This window comes from Nothobranchius furzeri, chromosome 2, assembly GCF_043380555.1.
Source record: "Nothobranchius furzeri strain GRZ-AD chromosome 2, NfurGRZ-RIMD1, whole genome shotgun sequence".
Classification (NCBI taxonomy): Eukaryota; Metazoa; Chordata; class Actinopteri; order Cyprinodontiformes; family Nothobranchiidae; genus Nothobranchius; species Nothobranchius furzeri.
In genome coordinates this window covers 58,561,946-58,588,328 of record NC_091742.1, presented here as the reverse complement: position 1 = coordinate 58,588,328, position 26,383 = coordinate 58,561,946, and the positions used below count along the sequence as shown (strand labels likewise).

The 26,383-nt window shown below is 43.5% G+C and overlaps 1 protein-coding gene across 1 annotated transcript in view; it reads right to left on the bottom strand.

The window, feature by feature from the left end:
- Positions 1-7,671: 7,671 nt before the first annotated feature.
- Positions 7,672-26,383, bottom strand: part of LOC107372941 (thialysine N-epsilon-acetyltransferase) — a 105,796-nt gene continuing 87,084 nt past the window's right edge. The window contains exons 2-6 of the mRNA XM_070546769.1: positions 19,357-19,408; positions 15,127-15,210; positions 11,411-11,512; positions 11,287-11,327; positions 7,672-11,166 (exon numbers count right to left, since the gene is read on the bottom strand). Of these exons, the coding sequence (XP_070402870.1) occupies positions 10,999-11,166; positions 11,287-11,327; positions 11,411-11,512; positions 15,127-15,210; positions 19,357-19,408 (447 nt within the window). The 3' untranslated portion in view covers positions 7,672-10,998. The remainder of the gene's footprint in view (positions 11,167-11,286; positions 11,328-11,410; positions 11,513-15,126; positions 15,211-19,356; positions 19,409-26,383) is intronic.

Genomic DNA, 26,383 nt, shown 5'->3' with positions numbered 1-26,383 from the left:
GTAACCTGAAGGCTGCAGTTCTAGACACCACGTCTATTACCCCTGCTTTCCACAGGAGCCGTCAGCAGCACGTCTTGCTCGCGTAAACTGCTGCTTGGCCCTTCCCACGAGACGTGAAGCAGCAGGGGAGCAGCTGTCACCGACCGAGCACGAAGTCACACGAGTGACTTCATCAGTAAACACAACAACAAGCAGGAGAAAACTACAACATGGTTTGTTTTATGTTCTGTCCATTTTATAATCGCCAATACGGACCTGAAAAACAAAGGAGACCGCTAGCTAGGTGATAACTTCTCACGGGGCCGCACATTTAGTAACATTTTTTTAAAAGTAAAGCAACCGGAAGGCAGTACGTTCTTTATTCTGAAAATCTCGGGAGCTTCTCTCCATTTCCGCGTCCGATTTCCTGTCTTTCCTTCCCCAAAAATGTCGAACTTGACCCGTTTCAGAGGCATCACGCGTAGAAAATAGAACCGGCGCGTAAAGGCCGTGACATGCTGCTCCTGAGACGCGGCCGACTCGCGCTGCTGACGGCTCCAGTGGAAAAGGTTCTGTTGACCACAGCGGTTCCTATCTGCTGCTGCAGTAACGTGCTGCTGACGGCTCCTGTGGAAAGCAGGGGTAAGTCCTTGTCCTCCCTCTGACACGGGTAGGCAAAGAGCCGAAGCTCTGATCCAGTGGTGACCAGACCAGAAGAATTTCACCAACAGCTTCTGAACATCTTCCGGCAGACCCGGTGGTGGAACCAATACAATCAGTCTGTGCCACAGAAACGAGACGACCAGGTTGTTTGCTATCAGAATCCTGCCCCTGTAGGACAGCTAGGGGAGAAGCCATTTCCATTTAGACAACCGCGCCTCCACCTTCTCCAGCACCTTCTCCCAGTACTGTTTCTGAAACCTTTCACTACCCAAGTACAGGCCTAGTGTTTTAATACCTTCCGTTCCCCACCTCAGCCCTTCTGGCAGAGGCGGGACATTACCACGGTCCCCCCCCCACCCACTACACATGCCTTAGCTGAGGATGCATTCTCATATAAAAGTAAACTAGATCTGAGTTCTTGTACATCCTGCTGATCATGGATAAAAACATTCACATCATCTGCATAAGCAGACACAACTAATAGCTAAAATATACAGTTGTCCTGAGATGGGACAACCCTGTCTGATTCCTCTTAAAACTGGTATGGGTTGACTCAGGCCCCCCGCTGCCTTCACCATACAGCTGACATGCCTATACAGCATCTTAATCCCTTCCAGAAAGGACCCCCCAAAACCAAAGGCCTGTAGTGTAGAGAACATGAACTCATGATCAACCCTATCAAACGCCTTTTCCTGATCAATAGAAATGATACCTGCAAACATCAAACACATCTCTCATTAAAAATAAATTGTCCATTAATGACTTTCCTGGTATACAGAAGGACTGATAGTCTGGGATTAGACCTCTGATAAATCCCTGAAGTCTGTTTGATAGAAACTTAGAAAAAAATCTTATAGTCTGAACACAACAAGGAAACTGGTCTCCAGTATTTTAGTTGGGTTAAGTCCCCTTTTTTCGGCAACAGGAACAGGACGCCCCGCCTACACGATGCAGGAAGTGCTCCTGTCTGAAGTGAGTCTTTTAAAAACATCCATCAGGTCCTGTCCCATACTGCTCCAGAAGAATTTGTAGAAGTCAGCAGGTAAGCCGTCTATCCCCGGAGATTTCCCTGCAGCCATCTGGGAGACTGCCGTTGTAAGCTCCTCCATGGTTATGTCTGCATTTAAGATTTCCTGGTCTGCTGTTGTCAAGGAAGGGAGCCCCTGCAACAGCTCTCTGGCACAGTTCACATCACATGGGGCGGCCTTAAATAGGCTGGTATACCATTCCACTGCATGCTTCGTCATCTCCACTGGGTCTGTGGATAACTGTCCATCTGGCAGACGAAGGCCAACCATTTGTTTTTTTCTGGTTTGAAGTCTTTTCCAGGTTAAAAAAGAAGGATGTTGGAGCATCCATGTCCTTTATTGTGGTGAGATGGGTCCGGATCAAGACCCCTTTGGCCCTCTCTTGCAGGAAATGCCCAAGCTGCTGTCTTTTTTGGTCTAATGTGTGCTGTTGTTGAGTAGTAGAGAGAGTCTCTAGTACACTGATGTCCTTCTCTAAACCTGCCATAGTCTTTTTTATTTGGTTTGTAGACCCCCGCGTGTAATGTTGACAGACGAGTCGCACATCCCTCCCACTGCCGCTGGAGACCCAAGTTACTTACGAATCTCGATGGACTCCAACCATAAGATTTGTCTTGCAAAAAGAAAAAATTGAATATTAGTTCATCACAAAGACAAAGTGAACCTATTAATAGAATAGCTGATTTCACTTACTTCAAACTCTCATTTTGGTTTGGGTTTATCTTCTGTCATTGTTTTCATTTCATGGTCATGTGTGTTGTTTTGCAAAAAGCGCTGCAAAGGACTATTGTTTTAAAATGACTTTACTCCACCCCCATACCATCTGATGCTCTAGATAACACACACAAGATCTGATTCTACCCAAACTGTACATAACTGATCTTTGTCAACCTAAGAACTGATCAGTGGGATTAGAGGCAGCACCCCTAAATTTATTAAAACTTTAATTCTAACATTAAAGGTCACAACTGTACCAAACTGTTGTATTTCCTCACAGACCAGCAATTAAACACATTTATGTGATCATTGGTTGATTTTGCTTTAGCTCCACCCCCTTAGAGTCACTTGGGTATAAATACCACTAGCATAGAAAATTCGCACAAAACTGCACACAAGTTGTCTTTGTCAACTGTTACCCGTAGTGGGTTTTAAAATTACAGACTGTAATTTCAGTTTCTGCTGGTAGCTCTTCTTTTTATGCTGCTCAGGAGCCAATTAGCGGTGCAGCTACAATGGCTGAAAGAAAGAGGAGGAGGAGTGGTGGAAGCCCCTATTTGGTGCCTATGTCCTGTTCAGGGAAACAGGAGAGGGCAGTGGTTAGAGATCCACAGGTCCTGCTCCCTAAACAAAAAGGCACTGTCCGTAACATCAACATACCAACATCTAAATTGGATTTATTTGTCCTGTGACCCTGCGTGGATACAGAAAAATGGATGGATCGATTTATTTGTAATTTCATATAACACCCCCTAGATGTATCCAACTAGCTATATCTTCATTATGCAAATAGAACTACACCAAATTTTGTGTGCTTTGTCGTGGACCACTGTTCAACACATTGGTCCGATAACTCCGCCACCCCAATAAAACAATTGGCCCAGTGCACAGTGGCCCAGACTTCCCTTTTCCCAGCCACTTGGGCTAGCTCCTCCGGGAGAATTCGAAGGCGTTCCATGGCCAGACGTGAGACATAGTTCCTTCAGCGTGTCCTGGGTCTTCCGTTGTGTCTCCTCCCAGTTGAACGTGCCCGAAAAATCTCACCAGGGAGGCGTTTAGGAGGCATCCTGACCAGATGCCCGAGCCACCTCAACTGGCTCCTCTTGATGTGGAGAAGCAGCGGGTCTGCCCCAAGCCCCTCCCGGATGAGGAGCTTCTCAACCTGTCTTTAAGAGAGAGCCCAGACACCCTGTGGAGAAAACTCATTTCGGCCGCTTGTACCCACAATCTTGTTTTACTGGTCACTACCCAAAGCTTGTGACCATAGTTGAGGGTAGGAACGTAGATCGACCGATAAATCGAGAGCTTTGCCTTCTTGCTCAACTCTCTCTTCACCACAACAGACCGGTACAACACCCGCATCACTACAGACGCCTGGATCTTGCGCTCTATCTTTCCCTCATTCATGAACATGACCCTGAGATACTTAAGCTCCTCCACTTGGGGCAGGACCTCATCTATGACCTGGGGAAGACATTCTACCCTTTTCCAACTCAAGACCACAGTCTCGGATTTAGAGGGGTCATGTTAATGGGGAGTTTCCTAACCCAAGACATGCAGAATCCTTCGTGGGAGACAGAGGTAAGTAAAAATAAGTTATTTATTTACAATAGGAAGAAACTGAAGGTGCACCAATAAACGTGGCAACGAGAATGATCACAGCTCCGAGACGGGGTCTGCTGAGAAAGAGAACGGTTATTCTGGGCAAGGTGAAGGACAGGGATGTTGCTCAGGATAGAGGGCTTAGAGTGGGGGTGGAGATCCAGATTATTGCAGGGTCGGTTAGTGGTGAGAGTTCCTGGAGTGGGTAAGACAATATTAATCAAATACAAAACTAACAGACTGATATCCAAACACTTTAACTATGGCTGTGGTTTCTCTAGAATGGCAAGAGCTACCCAAAGTGAGTAATCATCCAGCGAGGTGTAGTGATCTCCCAGCTCCTTATACCCTGGACCGGTTCATCAGGAACAAGCTGCAGCGGGCCACTCTCTGTTTTTGCTTCTTGTAATTGTGTGACCTGACATGGCAGCACTTCACACGAGTGTACCATTTTCTGCAGGTTTATAAGCTCACAACACACAATGCAATCGTTGTTTATACACTCAAGGCTACCCCACGATGCAACATGCTACAGCACCCGGTATGCAGGGATTAATTAGAGCCAGATCTTGCCGGAACAATATCCAGAAACTGTCTTGTTTTGAAAGGACCGTTCTGGCAACTGTCTGCTAGGTTACGGTAACTCACGCGACCAACTTGTGCTATACGCAGGTTTCGGGTGAGCTAACGGGAGACCGGCTCACCCGAAAGGATCATGGCAGGTTTCCCTGGGAACCCTCAACTCACACACCCAGGGGGCGCTCCAAAAACGATCCTGGTTCTACTTATATTACATTATCTGTGTGGATTCTCCAGGGATTATTTAGAGCTCCAGACAGATGTGTCCTGAGCACGGCCAGTAACATTCTCAAAGTGTCGCCACCTCAAAAACAAATTTAACACGTGATCGTTTATGTTGGCTCCTCTCGTTTTATGATTTCTGTCTTTTATTTCTGCCTGATGCATTTCGCCGCTGCGGAGCAGAGCGCTTCACCTGTTTTGTCCTCCAGTGATTTCATCTCACCGGTGTGGTTGGCGCGCAGAAAGTGGAAAACTGAAAGTTGTTTTTATATTTTGTTTTAGTTTGTTGTTGGGTTCTCTTATAGAGATTTCCCCTTCTGTCATTATTCAAAAAGCTCAAACCGGGAAGACAGCTATGAAATTATGTTTATCTTGTGTTAAACACAGCATTTAATTTGAGCAGGATCTTGCCGGAACAAGATCCGGGAACTATTTTATTTTGGAAGGACCGTTCCGGCAACTATCTGCTAGGATCCGGCAACTCACGTGACAAACTTGTGCTATATGCAGGATTTGAATTACGGGTGAGCTAAAGGGAGCTCCTGGAAGCTCTCAACTTCCACAACCAGGGGGAGCCCAAAAACTATCCTGGTTCTACTTATGTTAAATTATCTATGTGGACTCTCCGGGGAATATTTTTTGCTGAGAGGCGCAGAGCTCTGTGCCTGATGCGTTTCGCTGCTGCGGAGCACATCACCCGTTTAGTCCTCCGGTGGCATCACCGCACCGGCGCAGTCTGTGCGCGGCGCACACTCCGCTATATTTGCGGTCGGTAGATCTTTTTGAACTGCAGTTCAAAGTTAACTCATAAGGTGAATATACATGAAGCCAGGTAGCAGTTTTTCTTTAGGATTGAGAAGAGATGCAGGAAGAAGACAGAGGGGACAGAAAAATAGTCAAATAAAAACAATTTCCCTTTTGTACCTGGTGGTTGCAATAAACAGACACCATTGAAGGTAATCAGAAGTGAGGAAGAGAAAATGAAATAATTATTTCAATGTTTAGACCAGCAGGAACTCTGAGAGGCTGCAGGAGCATCAGTGAGTTTGCGTCCATTGTGCGGGGGGGCAAGCAGAAACTACCGTTGTTAAAAGAAATATGTTTAACTTAGAAAATGTGGGCGCAATTTTAATCGTCAAAAACTCCAGCGAACCATTAGTTCATTTTGCTGAAAAAGAAATGGAGGCCTGCCTCTAATTCTGGTCCTCCTTCCAATAAAGGCCCGGAGCTTGATGAGCTTGAGTAAAATACAGGCCTGGGCCTGTATCAGAGGATTTACGGTACACCATTCTGTGTTTCATTTCAAAGAAGAGTCAGGTTTAAAAAGTTAAGAATTTATTACTAACAAATTTAAAGATGACAATTTAGAAATGACAATTTATAACAGCTTTGATATTAAAACTTGGTATTAAAAGCAAACCCTGTGTCTGAATGGAAACTAAAGTGGAATGTGTGGGTTTGGATGTGTGGATGAATCTCAGAAGATTTCTTTCAGAGAGAGAAATGCGTTCTGGGTGGAAAAGTTGTTTTGCAGCTAACTAAGTTGTTTCTTAGAGAGAACAGCATACAGACCCCATCTGTCAGAAGTGTCTACCTCTGTTGAGGCTCTATTGAGACGCTCTGTTGGATCCCAGATGTCAGGTGGAGATGATGACCTCCGAGCACGAGGTTGGTAGAAAGACCTTGGTGCGACCAAATCGGTCCTGAGATGTAAGCAGGGGAACAGTAAAGATGCAAAATCTACAGTTGTTAAAAGAGATGTGTTAACTTAGAAAATGTGGGTGCAATTTTAATTACTCGTCAACCCCCCCTCCACCCCCCACCCCGCGTGTTCCGGCATGTTTTACCTTTAGTAGACTTTGGTTTGACATCAGTATTTGCATTCTGGGAATGTTTGATTTTCAAATGAAACACTGGTTAAACAGTTATGTTATGAAATAGCCAAAATAATAACTGAAAGGAACAGCTTGATTTTAATCAGTTTGCTCCACATATCTGTAAATTAACATCATTCTTGGACCAGGATTTATTGATGAAGATGTGCTCCAGAGCTTCCATTTGTGTCTCAAACTACTGTTCATAACCACCAGGGTTAATTGGAGGTGTTTGGGGGAACCCTGCGTGACAGGGTTTGGGGGATGCCTTGGGCCCCCAAAAGCCTTGAAACGGCCCTGGATGTGGGATGGAGTTTTGAAAGTGATCTGAATTGTATCAGATATATAAATATCACATGCTTATAAATTATTGCTTAAGGTACAGTGGGAATAGTTCTACCTATCTTTTCATTTTCAAGCATGTTTCTTTTTTGTTGTTTTTTCACTATTTTTTCTGTCCTGTCCATCTCTCATCTTCCTGCATCTCCTTTCAATTCTCCAGACAAACTGCTGTCTGGCTTTCATACTTTTTCACCTCATCAGTAACTTTTGAACTAAGCAGTTCAAAGGTAGCTGCCCACTGCAAAAGCAGCGGAGTGCGCGGCCGCACCACTGATGTGAAGTAACCAGAGCACGGGTTTTGACACAAATAAAAGACAAAAAGTAACAGTGTGAACGTGACACATTCGTGTTAATTCGTGCCACTTTGAGAATGTTACCGTGGCCGTGTGCAGCACAAAACTGCCCGGAGCGAATCAACAATCAGCGCTCTCCGTCTGAAGTCCCGGTATGCCGAGATTCCATTTAAATAATGTAATATAGAAACTGAAACTGGGTGTTTTTTTCTGGCTCACCCTGGGTGTGTCAGTTGAGAGCTTCTAGGGGAGCCCATCACGACTTCTGGGGAGACTGGCTCCCCTCAGCTCCCCTGTAATTCAAACACTGATAACCACATTAGTCTGCTCTCAGATTTTTTCAAATCTTAAACAGAAAGACACACTTGGATCTGTAGTATGGTATAGTTTTATCACTTAGCCCACTGACATTTATGGATCACAGAAGTGGGTAACCAAAAATCACCAACTACACATGAATGAAACTGACGTTTGACACATGTACAGGCTCTAGATTGGATTTGAAGTAGCCTTTTTTGGCTCAGCAGATTGACAAAAATCAATGAAACTGTCTTTGTTTCTAAATCTATGAAACTATAAACTTCAAAAACATATTAATTACAATTTTTGCATTTTTTACTGTTGCTGAATGTGGTGAAGAAGCTCTTCTAAACTCACCCCATGGACACGGTTCCTACTCTTATTCCAACCATTTTAGACAAGAATTACAGACGATGAACACAATGATGTTAACACATTATTACCTCAGATCCCATCATGAACATGTTTGGTTGATGAAGGCCAGGTCCAAACACACGGCATCCACAACATAGATGTCTCATTTACATATACAGAGTAGCACTGCATGGTGATAACTAGACAGATCAAGTTCACTAAAGTATAAATAACCATATAAAACTGTTTTTGCTGTGATAGTCTCATATTGAGATTTATTGCTGCCAGATTTGGCCAGAGCCAGAATCTAGTTTTAGGAGTGGTTTGATAAAGTCAGCCTGGAAATTAATGTATAGCTCTGATCTCCCACTGACTGGAAGATGTGCAAGAGCAGATATAAACACCTCATGTTCCCTCAGACTCTTATTGACTCGTTTGGTCTTGAACTTTGTCAACGGAGAATGATGACAAAGATTCAGCTCTCCACATCGGAGGTGGTCTGAACACGATATCTGCTAAAGTTTTATAATGGTTATTTGGGTGTTTTGTTTACAGAGAAATAAAATAAACTCAACCCAGAATCACCTTGATTTCATTAAAGATACAAAACTACATAAAAATATATTCCCTTTTTAAATATAAATGTACAGACTAGAATAATGCCACTTCCATTTTTTCATGAGAAGCTTCGGAGTTGTGAAAGTTTCTTTAGAGTTTCAAATTCCACCGAACGGACTGTTCTCCTTTTGAATTTGGGATTCATCAATTTTTCTAAGAACTGGTCCAAAGGTCTGGCTTTTAGTTGAGCCCAACTGGTGCAGAGTAAAAAGAAAACAACAGCAGTAATGTGCATTAAATCAGAACACAAGTCCCCAACCGGAAACTGATAAGTTAATCCTTGGCAACTGCTGCCACCGTTTGGTCAAACAGAGATAATTAAAACATGAAACACATAGAAAAGGGTTTTCTCTATACACGTAACATCAAGGCCTTTGTAAAGACCCTATTTACTGTTCTCAGGCTCACATTTGAGACAAATGGAAAATGTGCCATCTTAGTACATCACAAAACACATTAAACACAACCAACCTGTGCTTCTGTAACAGTATATTTTAGATGCATATTTCCTGTTCCTATACACAAAACTGCATCCAACACACAGTGATAGGATACAGTGTGTGCTAAGTGTGTGGATCACTGTTTCATAAAGTCCTCATTTCCACAATCACAATGTGTAGACATGGATGCAATAATGAAAAGCAGATGAAAGAATGAATTAATCTTCTGTCAGGTGGTCATGTTAGGATTAGGAAGTAACACAATCTAGTTTTTCACGGGCTGCAAACACATGAAAAATGTGTCTGCTGGTTTAAACTGTTGTTTTTTGCTGGGTGGGAACCTTGGCATGTTTGGCTAGCTCGCTATCATCACATTAGGTTTTTTAATGATCATAACCCCAAATGTAGTAGTAAGTAATGAATCAAAGTGCTCAATTTCTGTAATTTGTGCAAATTTGGCATTCTAGCTAACGGTAGTAGCAGTTAGCCTGACCAGCCAGCCCCATGCTTCTTTATGGGAAGCATTAGAACAGAGGACGAGTCTGGCAGGCCAGGCTAAGTAACTGGTGTGTTTGAATTTTCAACATAAAAAAGTAAAATTGAACAGAACTGATTGCTTTAGGTCTAGAGCCTGATTTAAACTTCTCCGTGAGCTCTGCAACAGAGACGCACACGGAGTGTCGGAAAGGTTTTCACATTCGTACTTCTGTTCAGTTGGCGAAGCGCTGTAAAGCAATTCCCCACCAGGACAACAGAGGGCGTAGTGCTTTGCTGTGGTGTCCTGCCACCATAACACTCACGTATCCAGTCTCAATGGTGTATTTACTAATGTGTTTATATATTTCAGAGACTTTGTAAAACGGACAAATTTGTCTTTCATGCTCCACCTCTACCTCTAAACCCATATTTCCGGCGTTTTCGTCCACGTTTGCTCCGTATTTTGTACTTGTTCACTCACGGGTGAATAAATGTGAATATTTTAGGACTTTTTCCGCAATGTGCTCTTCAGTCTGTTGTTAAATATGTTTAATTTTTAATGGAGCTACACTGGTGCTGGTGACAAATACACAGGAAGCGGAGTCCTGACCAATCTTGCAATCTCTGTCATTTTTGACGGATGTTTAAAATTTTGGCCATGTCTCCGTCACCCTCTGTGAGCCCATCGTCTAGCCCTTGCACCAACGCAGAAGTATGAATCAGACTTTAGTCAAGGGTTTTTGCAGGCCTGGTTAAATTGTTAAGGTAAATTTGATGATTTTTAAAAATTGTATTTATTAAAAACAATTAAAGTTTAGGGAACAGATCAAACTGCTTAACTTCCACCACTTTCGAATGTTAGCCTGCATGGCTAACTTGCTAACGGTAAATCTGGTAATGGGTGTTTTTCAATAGTAAAATAAATAATGACATAGCTGTAATTAATTGGGAATCTTAGCAGTTCGGTTAGCTGGCTAACGGCAAATCGCAAATGGGATTTTCATAAATGAAACATTAAAGCTTTCTGTTTGTTTATTTCAGGCGCTCACCTTTTGCTAGATATGGTCAAACTCCCGATTATTGTAAACATCCATTGCCTTTTTAGCTTATATTTCTTTAGTAAACCTATGTAATGCAAATATGTAATTTAACCTTTTATGTTATATTGTTTCCAAGAATTTATCAGCCAAGGACCATCAAAGAAACATAACATAAACTAACTAAAACTTGTTAACTAAAACAACTTTTCTATTACTCCAAAAAGATGCTTGTGGATTAAACAAAATATTCTCGATGTTATAGTGTTTCAGATATGAGTCAGAATTAAATTTTAGGATGGCTGTTTCCTTACCAGGTGCATAATGAATGAATAGATTAAGGAGCAAGGGTTTTGCAAATAGCCAACTAGCATAGCAACTACTATGGTCACTTTTGGCAATAGGGCACCAGGTGGTGCGCCGTCCCTGCGTTGTTTTGGTTGACCTTGTTGTTTCATGATTCCAGAGTTAGATTAAGGCTGTGCCAGGTGCTCCAGTGCCTCTCCCTTACAGCGCATGCAGTGATAACCCACAGTAGCAGTAATATCAAAGCAGCCTTGGCTCAGGTAAAAGTCCAGAGAGGATTTGTTCCAGTCCAGGACGGTGAAGTCGAGCTGGTTGCAGCCAGCAGCTAAACCCAGCTGTAGGACACCAAAAGACAGAAAAAGACGTTAAAACTAGGCTGAAGAAGAAGGATGGACATTTCTACTGATGCATGCAGCCAAAGTTATGTTCCAGGAACTTTCTCCCTTGTCACTCACCTGTGCCACTTTGCTCATAAGAGCTTTTCCGATGCCCTTCCCTGAAAGACAAATAGTTTACATTTCTGCACAAACAGAAGCAGAAATAACTGCTGCATGCCTCCTTTAGGACAGTTTGGTATACCTCTGAACTCTGGCATTACGTACAGGTCCTCCATATAAATAGCTCTGCCTGCCCATGAGCTGTAGGAATAGAAATAAAGTGCATAGCCGATCTTCGTATGCCCTGAAAGTAAGACAAAAAATAGAAATGAATAACTAGGTGTACCACTAGCTTGTATTAAGCAAAAATATTTTATTAAAGCTGTAATAGCAAATTTACTAAACTATAGCCACGGTCATGGGATTCTCACCCCTCCTGTCGGTAGGGTTGCAATAATTAACTGATTTGACTATTGACCACAGAGTGAAAAGCTGTGGTTAACCCACCATCAAGACATCTCCAACACCACAAAAAAACATTAGTGGATCAAAGTGAAACCGAACGAACGCACGCAGCAGAACCAACATCAACAACCACCAGGACTGCTCCGTTTCCACCTAGGAAGTGCTTCAAGTCCCCTGTGAGGGGATATTTTAGACTCCCAAAGCTGCTAAAAGAGAAAGTCAGAACGATGTCTCGTCTATCTGCAGAGCTGGCAGAAAAAAAGTTACGACACTCCCAACTTATCATCAGAGATCATCAGGCAGACAAATTAGCTCCAGCTGAGTCAGATTACCATAGTGACTGAACAGATTTAACAGTAATATTAAAACAATCCCGTGAACGACGTTTCATATAGTGTTGTTCTACGTTTCCCCTGTATCTGTCTACAACAAGCCTGTAAGGCAAGCCATTTTAATATTTAATCAACGACACCTCTCTGTAATTCCTGTTCTACATAGCAATAATATAATTTATCTTTGTCCAAACAATATTCTTACAGATGACATTTGGGAAGATATGAACAAGTAGAAATCACATTTAATTAAAAGTAATATTCATGATACCAACTGCACTAGTAGGAAGTTAGCATCCTAATTCATTAAGGTGTCTCCATCCTTCAGTGCTAACCCTGATCTGTTGTCAACAGTTAAACAGTTTTGTCTTTTTACAGAAACTCAAAAAGGGCTATTAGGCAAATATAATTAAAGGTGTGATTCACAGAAAAATCATATTGATTATTTCTGATAATTAGTCTTTGAGTTTTTCATGCAGGCTGAACATGAAAATAGTCTCCTACACCTATCTCCTGCAGTAGCTTCTGATAGAAAACAGACGGTGAAACTCTAGGATTAGAATATCCTGACAGATCTACGTCACACTGTCACTGAACGTTCATGGACTCATCTATCTTGACTCTCGACGGGGAAGGCTGTTGTTGCTTGACAGCAGAGCCCGTCTCAGCTAGTAGAAGCTAGCTGTTAGCATCAGCAACTCCACCACACAGCAGAACTCCTCCAGGTTTATGTTATTTGTGGAGATAAAACATCAATGTTGCAAATCAGTAGTGCAGTGAGTGAACTTTTCTGTGCAAAATCTCTGAAAAGGAACAATTATAACCTTTATAGAATGTATTCGTGCCTTTTATCAATAATGTATACAATGTGTGCAATTGATGTGTGTTAATACAGATGTGAAATCAATTCATGTAAAATAATCGGGAAACCATGATTAGTTCTCAGACTATAATCGTACCACCAAAATGTATAATTGTTGCAACTAAACTAAACTAAACTCAACTTTATTTATAAATCGCGCCTTACAGGCAAAAAGATGCCACCAAGGCGCTACACTGATCAAGTAAAAACATAAAACATTAAGTCCAGAACATAAAAACATTGCATCACAAGATACAGATAAAAATACAGTGAGTACACAGATTGGTATAAGTAAAACAAAAGAAACTAGTTAGAAAGGTTAAAAGAGATCATAAAAGTAGGTTTTTAGCCTTGCCTTAAAAACCGCTACAGAGGTGGAGGCCCTTATGCTGAGGGGAAGCTCGTTCCAAAGCTTAGGACCTGCCACAGCAAAGGCCCCATCACCACGTTTCTTTAGGTGCATTCTTGGTACAGAGAGGAGCATGAGGTTCTCCGAGCGGCGTGACCGTGCAGGGGTGTACGGTTGAAGCAGTGACACCAAGTAAGGAGGGGTCAAACCATTTAACGTTTTAAAAACCAATAAGAGTATTTTAAAACGAATCCTTACATCAACGGGCAGCCAATGAAGCTCAGCCAGGACAGGAGTTATGTGGTCATACTTGTGCCTGCCCTCTAGAAATCTGGCAGCAGCATTCTGCACCATTTGCAACCTGGCTATTGAGCCCTTGCTCACACCGAATAAAACAGAGTTACAGTAGTCCAATCGCACCGTAATAAAAGCATGGACTACCGTCTCAAGATCATGACGTGACAAAAATGGTTTGATCTTTGTATACTGACGAAAGTGGAAAAAGGAGGAGGAGATCACTCCATTGATGTGGGTATCAAAACTAAGGGCGCTATCCAACCCTACCTGTTGGTTATCATCCCTAAGACATGCCCCTCACTGATTTGGGAAGGTACACTGTCACAGTACACGAGAGAGCACAAAACACCAATTAGTTTTCTACATCCAAACATCTTTTGTTTTTTTGCAACTTCAAATAGTTTTATTCTTTTGTGGATTGTTGGCTCGGACTGAGCCATTTCATTGGCTGAAGTTTTTATTCAAATGCAAGAGAATCACTTAAAAAAATGTTTTTATGGCTAAATTATTTTAGACTGCTGTAAAGAGGCATGAAAAAATGTCTTATGCTCTTATTTTTCAGATTCGCCATTGTAGCTTCAAGCTACAATCCAGAGTTTTTCCCCTTTCAAGAATTACATATATATTTTTTAAATAAGTAAAAGTGATAGTCTCACCCTGTACTGTGATTTAATATAATCAATAAGTCATTTTTGCTAAGCCTGTCCCCGTCCTGTGGAGCCCAATTTGAATTGAGCACCACCCAGCATTAGCCAATAGTGTTTGACATCCGCTTACCTATGAATGTCAATCACAGAGCATGCTACACCTTTCAGCACGGACCTACTGGTCAATCAATCAATCAAAACTTTATTCATCCCAGAGGGAAATAAGAGTTTCAGTACACACAATTCAGAGATCAGACATACATGGGCAAGACACATGACAAGAATTGGTGACTGCGGTCATTCGCAACACGAGTCGCGCTACCTTAATAGATGATGTAGATAGAGTTGGCTGCAGTCTTTAAATATGAAAAAAAAAACTGTACAACGTAAAAATAAAAACTGTAAAACAACTTGTTTTAGCTCTCTTGGCAAGTACGTTCATGAACGACGGGTGTTGCTTTTGGCCGTAAATACAAAAGTAGGGAGACTGACATGAAGTGCAATACATTTGTCAGCCCCTAGGAGGTGCTGTCAGCAAAAAAATGGATTTCCACTTTAAAGAACTGCATTGTTCCATACATAAAAGCATTTGTATGCACACACTCATGAAGCCTCTCCCCAATATGGAGTCAGACATCTGCTGGTCAGTGATGACTGTACGGTAGAAGGTCTGCATCATGGGATGAAAAATGGCTGTTCATCATCACAGCATGTGCTAATGACCTCCTTACTGCACTCTGAGGAAAAGCTGAACCGTGTTATGTGAGAAGTGAGCAGAGAGAGGACGCATAAGCAGGCTACTGCCTCAGTAGGTAACGTGTTTTTGTTTTCTAATGTTTCGGATGATGGGTGGAGAACAGAACAGATTACTCTGAAATTCCAGAGGTAAATAAAAGATAAAAATTTTGAGAAAAGTGTGAAAGTGTGGGATTAGTATGAGAACAGCTAGTCACTTATCTCACTTACCATCTTTGGTTCTGTGCTGATCTGACACCTCGGCAACAATCCCGTGAAAAAACGGGTTCTTGGAGAAGCCGTCTTGCTCCAAGTCTGAAAATAAAACGGAGAAGCCGACATGTGGGGGATGGGATGGATGTGTTTTACATAATTCAGCTGGTTTAAGAAAATTAGGACAAAAAAAGTTATAATCACTAAGATTTTAAAGTGACAAACTAATTTAGCTGTTTTTGTAAATTACAGATCATTAAAAATGTAAACCATCTGAAATGCATCCAAATGCTTTAGCTTTTGGTTAGAAAAGCTTTAATCTGACACCTCCCATTCCCACATAATCCATCTCTTAAGACTCTTAGAAAACATGCTGCCAATTTGCCGAAATGCAGAGCCAGCATCTATGGTCATTTATACCGTATTTTCCGGACTATAAGTCACACTTTTTTTCATAGTCTGGCTGGTCCTGCGACTTATATACCAAATTATGTATTCCGTGTTGCTGCGGGCCGGCTCCTGACCAGGAATGAGCTCCCGTGCCACGCCATCACCTGCTGGAGACCGTTCGCCCTGCTGCGGGCTGGCTCCGGTCCAGGTTTCAGCTCCTCTGCCACGCTGGGAGGGCTTCAAACACCGCCATCACCTGCTGCAGCCTGTGGCGGGGTGCTGCGGGTGCTCTCCCTGCCCACTGGGAGAGTTTGAAACACCGCCATCCTCTGCTGGAGACCGTGGCGCGCTGCTGCGCCCTGATTGTTTATTCTGTTATTGTTACCGGTACTTGTCTTGCAATGTGAAACGTTTGGTCTCAGATTTCACAAGAAAAATAATAAAATCTCCCCCCAAAATGCGACTTATATGTTTTGTTCTTCTTCATTATACATTTTATGGCTGGTGCAACTTATGGGCCATTCCCATCTGTACCGGGTCGGCCCGGGCCGGGTAGCCCCAGTCGGCCCCAGCCTGGCCCGGTTGATTCCACACATCCTTGTCTTAAGCCCATGTGGGCTGATTCTACCCACCAATCAGAGGCTTGCTCTAATGGAAGGTGTAAATTTGCTGTCAGCAGTGGGTGTGTTGGCCCTGGTCGGCCTGAAGCAGACCCCCTCGAGAAGAGGGCTGAGAATGAGTCTTGGTTGGCCCGGAAAAATACCAGGCCACCCAGATATGTAAACAACCTACGCTACCCGGCCCGGGCCGACCCGGTACAGATGGGAATGGCCCATTATACTCGGGAGCGACATACTCCAGAGCGACTTATGTGGCACCATCCTGTCCTTTTTACAAAAGACTACATGATGGTGGCATAAAGGGGGTGTGGGGGCGGTTTCTGAGCTGCCGTGGACTTTCATTTATCTTGTACATAACTTGCTTTTTACTGCGATCAAAGCCGCGCTCATTTTTTTATATTTTAGCAAGCCGCTCCTAAAGGTGCAGTGTCTGCTGATCTGACCTCCAGCTTCCACAGAAAGAAGCTCCTGGAGCTCTGCATCACTCTAGTTTATCATCTCAGTTGGTTTTGTTTAAAAATGCAAAACTTGCTGCCCGTGTTTACTTTCATTTTCAATATAGTTTCCTGCCGGAGCTTGACAATAACTCCCCATGTGATCATGACACCTCCTTCTGTTGCGCCAAGGCATGATATACATTCACAAGTCAGGCGTTGCAGTAATATTATTACCAAATTCCCGCAACGCCATGCCGCCATGACGCATTCCTAAAACACACCGTGAGACTTAAGCCTATGTTAAACTTCTCCATCTGCTCCATGAGGGAGAGACACGCACAGATGGAGACGTTTTGCTCTCAGACTTCTCGGTCTCCTGGGGAGCGTTGCAAAGCAACTCCCTGCCAGGAGAACAGAGGGCATAGCGCTGTTCTGGGGTGTCCTGTCATGTTTCCGGTCTAAGTTAGAGCCTTTAATATGACATTTATATTGTGTTTTTTGCATTTCAGAGACTTTTTAACACAGACAAATGTGTCCCTCATTCTCCTCCACCTCTTCATGCACTCGCCACCTCTAAACCCACGTTTCCCATCATTTCCGTCCATGAAAAAAAGACTTACCCCGTATCTACCCCGTGACTCCTCCAGTCACGCGGGAATAAAACGTTCATATTTTTAGTTTTTCTGCTAAGTATTGTTCAAACTTCTCCGCGTCTTTCGCTAGATATCTTCGGCTGTCTTTATGTTTTTGAGAGTGCTTTGGCGGCACTGTCGACGACCGCAGCGTTCTGACCAAACAAAAGCTTGCGTTCTCCGTCTCGTCGGACAGATGTTCAGAGAAGAGAGCTCGACTCCATCCATCCTTGCAAGGGCTCTCCAGCAGGCTCACAAGGACGGACAATGGTGTTGCGTGCATCCGCCCTGACGCAGATAGAGTATAAATTAGGCTTCAGGGTGTTTCTAAATTTCAAGGAACCTTGCCTCGATGCCTTGGTCCCGCCCCAGTTGCCTAAAGCCCCATTCCCACCTGTAACGGGTCGGCCCGGGCCGGGTAGCATAGGTTGTTTACATATCTGGGTGGCCTGGAATTTTCCCGGGCCAACCAAGGCTCATTCTCGGCCCTCTTCCCGAGGGGTACTGCTTCAGGCCGACCAGGGCCAACACGCCCACTGCTGACAGCAAATTCACACCTTCCATTAGAGCAAGCCTCTGATTGGTGGGTAGAATCAGCCCACATGGGCTTAAGGCAAGGATGTGTGGAATCAACCGGGCCAGGCTGGGGCCGACTGGGGCTACCCGGCCCGGGCCGACCCGGTACAGGTGGGAATGGGGCTCAAGAGATACGTCATCAAAAAAAAACCCAAGGCATGTTCCAATGTTCATGTGCTACAGAGGCGTCTGTCCTATATTTGTCTACTGTTTAACTAACTGACCAAGGATGGGAGGTGCCTTTTTGCCTTCCCTTGGTCAAAGATTTCCCAGAACACAGCACGGCATTTTCAAAAGGATGGTGGATCAGGAGCCGGCAGCAGCTACTTCACGGGAATTTTTCCACTTTAAATGTAACTCAACTAACTGTAGCTCCGGGGCTGACATCTAAAATGGTTTTTTTTAGATCCAAAGCAGTTATCTATGGTTGGTTAGTTGCTCAGTAGTTGCAGATTCAGTGGCTAGCAATGCAATATTGTTATATGCAATTTTCAGTATGTGTTGAATATTGTGCAATACCGGATGCACATTAGTATGAGTCCCTTTTGCTGCATAGATCTGGAAACCCAAGTTTCCTTTTAATTTGTTGTTTTTAGTGGCTGAAGGTTACAATAATAGCTTACTGCCTTTGTGTGTTTACCTGTAAACTGGTTATTAATTTTCTTCTTCCTTTTTTCTAAGTGTTTGTGCTGCTGTAGCGAGTGAATTTCTCCACAGTGGGATTAATAAAGTCTATTCTATTCTATTCTATTCTAGCAGGTACCAACTCACTTACACATTTGATTTAACTGATATATACCTAAATAAAAAAGTAAAAGTCTCCTTACACATCTATATTGAAACTTTAACGTATAAAATACAACCTTCCCTTACGTGTCACGTGACCACGGCTCTGCATGTGAGGTAGGTCTGTTCCATTTAACCATTTTTTTGACCAAAGCACAGTGACCTTGTAAGCAAGACACTTTGATATTAGGAAACACCCTTAGACCCACTCCCATGTGTTTTAGACCCAATTTTTATGGTTATATGCTACAAAGCCGCCAATATTTTTCAACAGCTGGGCATCATTTAATTCGTTTTCAACAACATTTGGATGGATATTTCCAGAGATTAACGGTAAACACTACACATTGTCTCTTTCATAAAGGGACCCTTACTGTAAATTGTAAATGTGTTTTTTTCTTTGATATCTCAAATATCCCCATAATATCAATATCCTCAAGACTCTGCAAAGGTTTTCAAAAATCATCTGAAAACTTACCTGTTCACCCAACCTTGTCCCTTTAATTGTATGTTAAACTTTTAGTTTGCTTTTATTATTTAACTATTTTTTCTATTCTGTCAAATTTTTCTTGGTTTAAGCTGACTGATTTTGATAACATTAGCTGATTTTTCATAATATCGCTGTATTCGATAAACTCTCCTTGTGTTCAATGTTTTATTATCCAGTTTTACTGTCCTTGTACAGTTCTTTGTAACATCCTCACATTTTACTACTCACAACTAACGACATAATATTGGTGACAAGGCTTAAAGTGCCAATAGAATATTACCAAATAATCTTTTTATGACTGTTTTACCCACTCCTACCTCTCTGAGTGACTTTTATTTGGTCAGACTTCTTCTCATATTCTGCAAGTTCCTGCAAATGACAAAAACAAAATTTAGGTTAGCATCAGTACAGTAGGAGACCCCCCCCCCCCAAAAAAAAAAACACGAGGCTGAAGTTAGCTTCCGATTCCAGCTTCCTATTCGGGAAACAGCTAAAGTGCCATTACACCCAATTTTTCTCTACTCTGACCATCTGTAATCTGCTCTAGCTGAAAAACGACAACACCCACACTCTTCAAACCTGTTGTAGATTATTCTACAATAATAGCAGATTGCATAAAACCTTGTTTCGAACTTTCGATTGGTGAAACCTTTCCCTGATTCCCACAAAAACAAACAATAATTAAAGCTGCAAGCAGCGTCGTTCGGCCCTCGCAGCTCCGCGCCGCTCCGGCCTAGCCAGCAGCCCGGGGAACCAGGGCACGTCCGCGGAACAGAAATGTCGACCACCCCGACACCAGAAACCGCAAATGATCACCTCGTCCGCACCTCACCCTGACTCAGCATCCCCTCTGAGCCCACCAAGTTTGGTGCAGTTAAGACCTCGTCTGTAGGAGTTATTACAGTTTTAATGGTGTGTAGGGGGAGCTGTGGTGACATTATACAAATTTCACCAGCCGTTTGTGTCTCATTGGCTAAAGGGCATGATTGTTGATTGCCATGTTCAGTCTCGTGCAGATGGGAGGCTGTTTGTGGAAGTTACGATCAAACGTAAGGTCACGGCGTCATGCCAGAATTCGCCATGGCATCAAAGCCCCTCCCTATCTGGAAAGCTATCAGATCTGAATGGTCATTAAAACATCATGAAGACAGTGCATGACCTTAGTGTCATGTTGACTAAATTAGAGGGGACAAATATGGGCATTTCACCATAAAACAATATACTTCCTGTTCTCAGGGGGCGGGGCTTAGGTGATGTCAGCTGTCCACAATGACGTTGCCTTGAGATGTGGTCAGTGATCACACAGACACAGTTTGATATACGATCTGATCCTGCACATGGGAGTTATTAAGTCAAGTAATGTAATGGCGAAAGGTCAAAGTTTGAGGCTTAGCCACGCCCACACCTTTATACTTATTTAAAATCCGATGGTTGAATTTTTTCCTCTGTGTCTTAAGAGTATATAGCAGAAGTTTGAAGGCGATTGATGAAAAGGGCAATGGAGCATCACTCTCCAAACAACGTGTGCGAAAACCAGTAAATCGCGCACTTGGACCAAAATGGCCGACTTCCTGTGCGACTTTGCACTTGGCTCCAAGAGACTTTTTTGTAGGTCCTGAGACACCACATTAGTGTACCAAATTTCGTAATCCTCAGTCAAAGCATGGCTTGGGGCTGACAGTTTTAATGGTCCTAGGGTGCGCTAATTCAGAAAATAGGCCACGCCCACAAACTTAAGCTGACCATTTCTATTGGGGGTCAGACTAGGATCACTCACAACAAATTTCAAGGTGATATCACGATAATTGAAGAAATGAGAGGCAAGCTTATTTCCATGGCGTGATGGCGAATTTCGCCATGCTCCCAAAGCCCCGCCTTTTTTCAAAACCTTCCAGTACTGGAGACCAAGTGACCTCAACTTGTCTGCTGCTATTTACCAGAGTTTCCTGGTGACTGGGTAAAAGGAGTCCAATAGGGAGCTGTGAAAAAAAGAGTGGCGTGGCGAAAGGTCAAATTTTGAGGCTTATCCACGCCCACACCTTTATACTTATTTAAAATCCGACGGTTGAATTTTTTCCTCTATGTCTTAAGAGTATATAGCAGAAGCTTGAAGGCGATTGGTGAAAAGGGCGACGGAGCATCACTCTCCAAACAACGTGTGTGAAAACCACTAAATCGCGCACTTGGACCAAAATGGCCGACTTCCTGTGCGACTTTGCACTTGGCTCCAAGAGAGTTTTTTGTAGGTCCTGAGACACCACATTAGTGTACCAAATTTCGTAATCCTCAGTCAAAGCATGGCTTGGGGCTGACAAATTTAATGGTCCTAGGGGGCGCTAATTCAGAAAATAGGCCACGCCCACAAACTTAAGCTGACCATTTCTATTGGGGGTTAGACTAGGATCACTCACAACGAATTTCGAGGTGATATCACGATAAATGCAGAAATGAGAGGCAAACGTATTTCCATGGCGTGATGGCGAATTTCGCCATGCTCCCAAAGCCCCGCCTTTTTTCAAAACCTTCCAGTACTGGAGACCAAGTGACCTCAACTTGTCTGCTGCTATTTACCAGAGATTCCTGGTGATTGGGTAAAAGGAGTCCAATAGGGAGCTGTGAAAAAAAGAGTGGCCTGGCGAAAGGTCAAAGTTTGAGGCTTAGCCACGCCCACACCTTTATACTTATTTAAAATCCGACGGTTGAATTTTTTCCTCTATGTCTTAAGAGTATATAGCAGAAGTTTGAAGGCGATTGGTGAAAAGGACGACAGAGCATCACTCTCCAAACAACGTGTGCGAAAACCACTAAATCACGTACTTGGACCAAAATGGCCGACTTCCTGTGCGACTTTGCACTTGGCTCCAAGAGACTTTTTTGTAGGTCCTGAGACACCACATTAGTGTACCAAATTTCGTAATCCTCAGTCAAAGCCTGGCTTGGGGCTGACAGTTTTAATGGTCCTAGGGGGCGCTATTTCAGAAAATAGGCCACGCCCACCGGATGTTCACATCAGGTCTTTTGGGGGGCCGGACTAGGATCACTCACAAGAAGTTTCGTGACGATTTCTTTAGAAATGACGAAATGGGAGGCAAACGTAAGGCCACGGCGGTACGCCTGACTTCGCCGCGCCGCCACAGCCCCGCCTTCTGCCGAAAACTCCCATAAAGTGATGCCAAGCAACCCCCACTTTTCTTGAGTTACCAGCTACAAATGCGTGGCGATTAAGTGAAATGGGGCAATTTGGGACCTCTCACAGTAAAACTTGATCTTCTTGGTCCTGAGGGGGCGGGGCTTGTGTGATGTCATCATCCGACCATTCAATCTACTTTGTGGGTGGATGACGAATGACCACAGAAAGTTTGGTAACTCTATTCAATTCAGTTATGAAGTTATAGCAGTTTAAATTTTTATGGCGAGTAGTCAAACTTCGAGGCCTGGCCCCGCCCCTTCAGTATTTACAAAAAGTCAATTTTATTGTCTCATTTTGTTCGCCCATCCCTTCTGAGCAATTGTACACCATTTTTGAGACGATCGTGCGAAAAATGATCAAGCAATCCAATCAGAAACGGACCCTAAAAACGGCCAAAACGCCAAAAAATCGCCATTTCAACCCAAAATGGCCGACTTCCTGTTTGATATTGACCATGCTTGCAAGAGACTTTTCTGTGCGGACTGTTGAGTATTACAAGTGTACCAAATTTCATAACTGTACAATAAACTAAGCTTTATGGAGAGGGTTTTTTTTTTCACTTTCTAGGGGGCGCTGTTCAGCCATTTTCTTTGCGATTTTTTTGGGACCTTTAAAATATCAAATTTTTCACCAGGCCTGACAAGTGTGCAAAATATTGTGAGTTTTGGGGTATGTTAAGGTCCCCAAAAAGCCGTTCAAAGCGGACACGGAATAATAAAAAATAATTAAAGCTGCAAGCAGCGTCGTTCGGCCCTCGCAGCGAAGATGCTCACCCTCCTTCCGCACCCCCTCCGCTCCATCCCCGATGCTCTCCAAACCCAACTCCCCGCCGCTCCGTCCTGGCCGGCAGCACGGGGCACCAGGGCACGTCCACGGACTGAAACGTCCACCACCCTGACACCAAGAAAAGCTAACAGTCACCTCATCCACACCTCACCCTGAATCAGCATCCCCTCCGAGCCTACCATTATATTACATGTCTCACCACTAGGGCATACTTTATCTTTAGCACACTGTTGGTGTGATGACACAGACCAACTTTAGTGCTTTTTTGCCCATATTTATTAAAGTTTTCGAAAGTTAAAGTTATCTAGGGGGCGCTGTGATCAATTACAGAAAAATCCCATTGAGGTCAGCTTTGGTTGACAAGGACAGTTTTCTGTTATTTTGGCATCAAACGGACGTTGTGTGTGTTATCTAAAGCCAGTGAGCTGAAAGGGGCGGAGCTACAGGGATTTGAATCAACAACCACATCAATGTGTTTGGTGCAGTCACGTGATGTCACAAGCCAAGTATAATGCCATTCTGACTTTGACTTTAGAAGTTAATAAAGTTTGAACCCATCTAGGGGGCGTTGTGACCATTTACAAGTAAATGCCATAGAGGTCATCTTTGGTCATCAAAGATGGTTTTCTGTTAATTTGGAATCAATCAAACGTTGCATGGGTCATCTAGAGACAAAAAGCTGTAAGTGGGTGGAGTTAAAGTGAATTGAACAAGTGATCACATACATGTGTTGATTGCAGATGTGTGATGACTCCCACAATGTTTGATGTAGTTTGGAACTTTTTTGCAGAAGTTACAAAGGTTTTTTGTATCTAGGGGGCGCTGTCCCAAATTTAAGAATTATTCCATGAAGAAGTTTGTAGGTTGATGACAGTCATTTGTGTGCAGTTTGGTGTGAATTGCATCATGCATGTGTTATTAAGGGCCTAATATCTGTCAGGGGGCGGAGCTAAAGCAATATCAACAACTTACCACAGGACTGTGGTGGGTGCCATTGTGTGAGTACACATAGCAAGTTTGGTGCAGTTACGACCTCGTCTGTAGGAGTTATTACAGTTTTAATGGTGTGTAGGGGGCGCTGTGGTGACATTACACAACTTTCACCAACGGTGTGTGCCTCGTTGAATAAAGGGCATGATTGTTGATTGCCATGTTCAGTCTCGGGCAGATCGGAGGTTGTTAGTGGAAGTTACAGTCAAACGTAAGGTCACGGCGTCACGCCAGAATTCGCCGTGGCATCAAAGCCCTTCCCTTTCTGAAAAGCTATCAGATCTGAATGGTCATTACAACATCATGAAGACAGTGCATGACCTTAGTGTCATGTTGACTAAAGTAGAGGGGACAAATATGGGCATTTCACCATTAAAAAATAGACTTCCTGTAGTCAGGGGGCGGGGCATAGGTGATGTCAGCTGTCCACATTGTCATTGTCTTGAGATGTGGTCAATGATCACACAGACGGAGTTTGATATAGATCTGATCATGCACATGGGAGTTGTTAAGTCAAGTAATGTAATGGCGAAAGGTCAAAGTTTGAGGCTTAGCCACGCCCACACCTTTATACTTGTATAAAATCCGACGGTTGAATTTTTTCCTCTATGTCTTAAGATTATATAGCAGGAGTTTGAAGGTGATAGGTGGAAAGGACGACGAGACATCATTCTCCTAATAACGTGTGTGAAAACCACTAAATCGAGTAATTGGACCAAAATGGCCGACTTCCTGTGCGACTTTGCACTTGGCTCAAAGAGACTTTTTTGTAGGTCCTGAGACCCCACATTAGTGTACCAAATTTCGTACTCCTCAGTCAAAGCATGGCTTGGGGCTGACAGTTTTAATGGACCTAGGGGGCGCTATTTCAGAAAATAGGCCACGCCCATTTGATGTTCACATGAGATCTTTTGGGGGGCCGGACTAGGATCACTCACAAGACGTTTCGTGACTGTATCTATAGAAATGACGACATGGGAGGCACATGTATGGTCACGGCGGTACGCCTGACTTCGCCGCGTCGCCACAGCCCCGCCTTCTGCAGAAAACACCCATAAAGTGACGTCAAGCAACGCCAACTTCTCTTCAGTTACCTGCTACAAATTCGGGCTGATTATTCGACAGGGCGAATTTTGGAAAATTTCCCAGTAAAACTTGACGTTTTAAGTCCTGAGGGGGCGGGGCTTGTGTGACATCATCCAGCGACCATTCATTTGTCTTCGGGGGGCGATGACGATTATCCATAGAAAGTTACTTTAACTGTAATTCTTTCATTTGTGAAATTATAGCAATTTGAATTTTTTTGGCGAGTGCTCGAATTTTGAGGCCTGGCCCCGCCCCTTCAGTATTTACGAAAAGTCAATTTTATTTTCTCATTTGAAGCGTCCATCGCTTCTGTTCGATGGCACACTATTTTTGAGACTATGGTACGAAAAATGACGAAACTGTTCAACCAAATATAGACCCTAGAAATGGCCAAAACGGCTAAAAATCGCCATTTCAACCCAAAATGGCCGACTTCCTGTTTTATATTGACCATGGTTGCAAGAGGCTTTTTTGTGCGGACTGTTGAGTAGTACCAGTATACCAAATTTCATAACTGTACGATAAACTAAGCTTTATGGAGAGGGGTATTTTTCACTCTTTAGGGGGCGCTGTCGAGCCACTTTTTTATCAACTTTCACATCGCCAGTGAAATACGTAAATTTCACGCACTTTCTATATTGGGCCAGAATTTGGTGACTTTTTGGATATGCTAAGACCCCCTAAAGGCCACCCAAAGACGCGGAAGAAAAAAGAAAGCGTAATAATAATTAAAGCTGCAAGCAGCGTCGTTCGGCCCTCGCAGCGAAGCTGCTCGCCCTCCTTCAGCACCCCCTCCGCTCCATCCCCGACGCTCTCCAAACCCGGCTCCGCGCTTCTCCATCCTGGCCGGCAGCCGAGGGCATCAGGGCATGCCTGTCGGAACAGAAAGTCAGCCACCCCAACACCGGAAACCGTGAAAGGCCTCCTCGTCCACACCTCACCCTGACTCAGCATCCCTTCTGAGCCCACCATTACATGTCTCACCCCTAGGAGATACTCTATCTTTACCACACTGGTGATGTGATGTTCAGTCTCGGGCAAATCGGAGGCTGTTTGTGGAAGTTACAGTCAAACGTAAGGTCACAGCGTCACGCCAGAAATCGCCATGGCATCAAAGCCCCTCACTTTCTGAAAAGCTATCAGATCTGAATGGTCATTACAACATCATGAAGACAGTGCATGACCTTAGTGTCATCTTGACTAAATTAGAGGGGACAAATATGGGCAGTTCACCATAAAACAATAGACTTCCTTTAGTCAGGGGGCGGGGCTTAGGTGATGTCAGCTGTCCA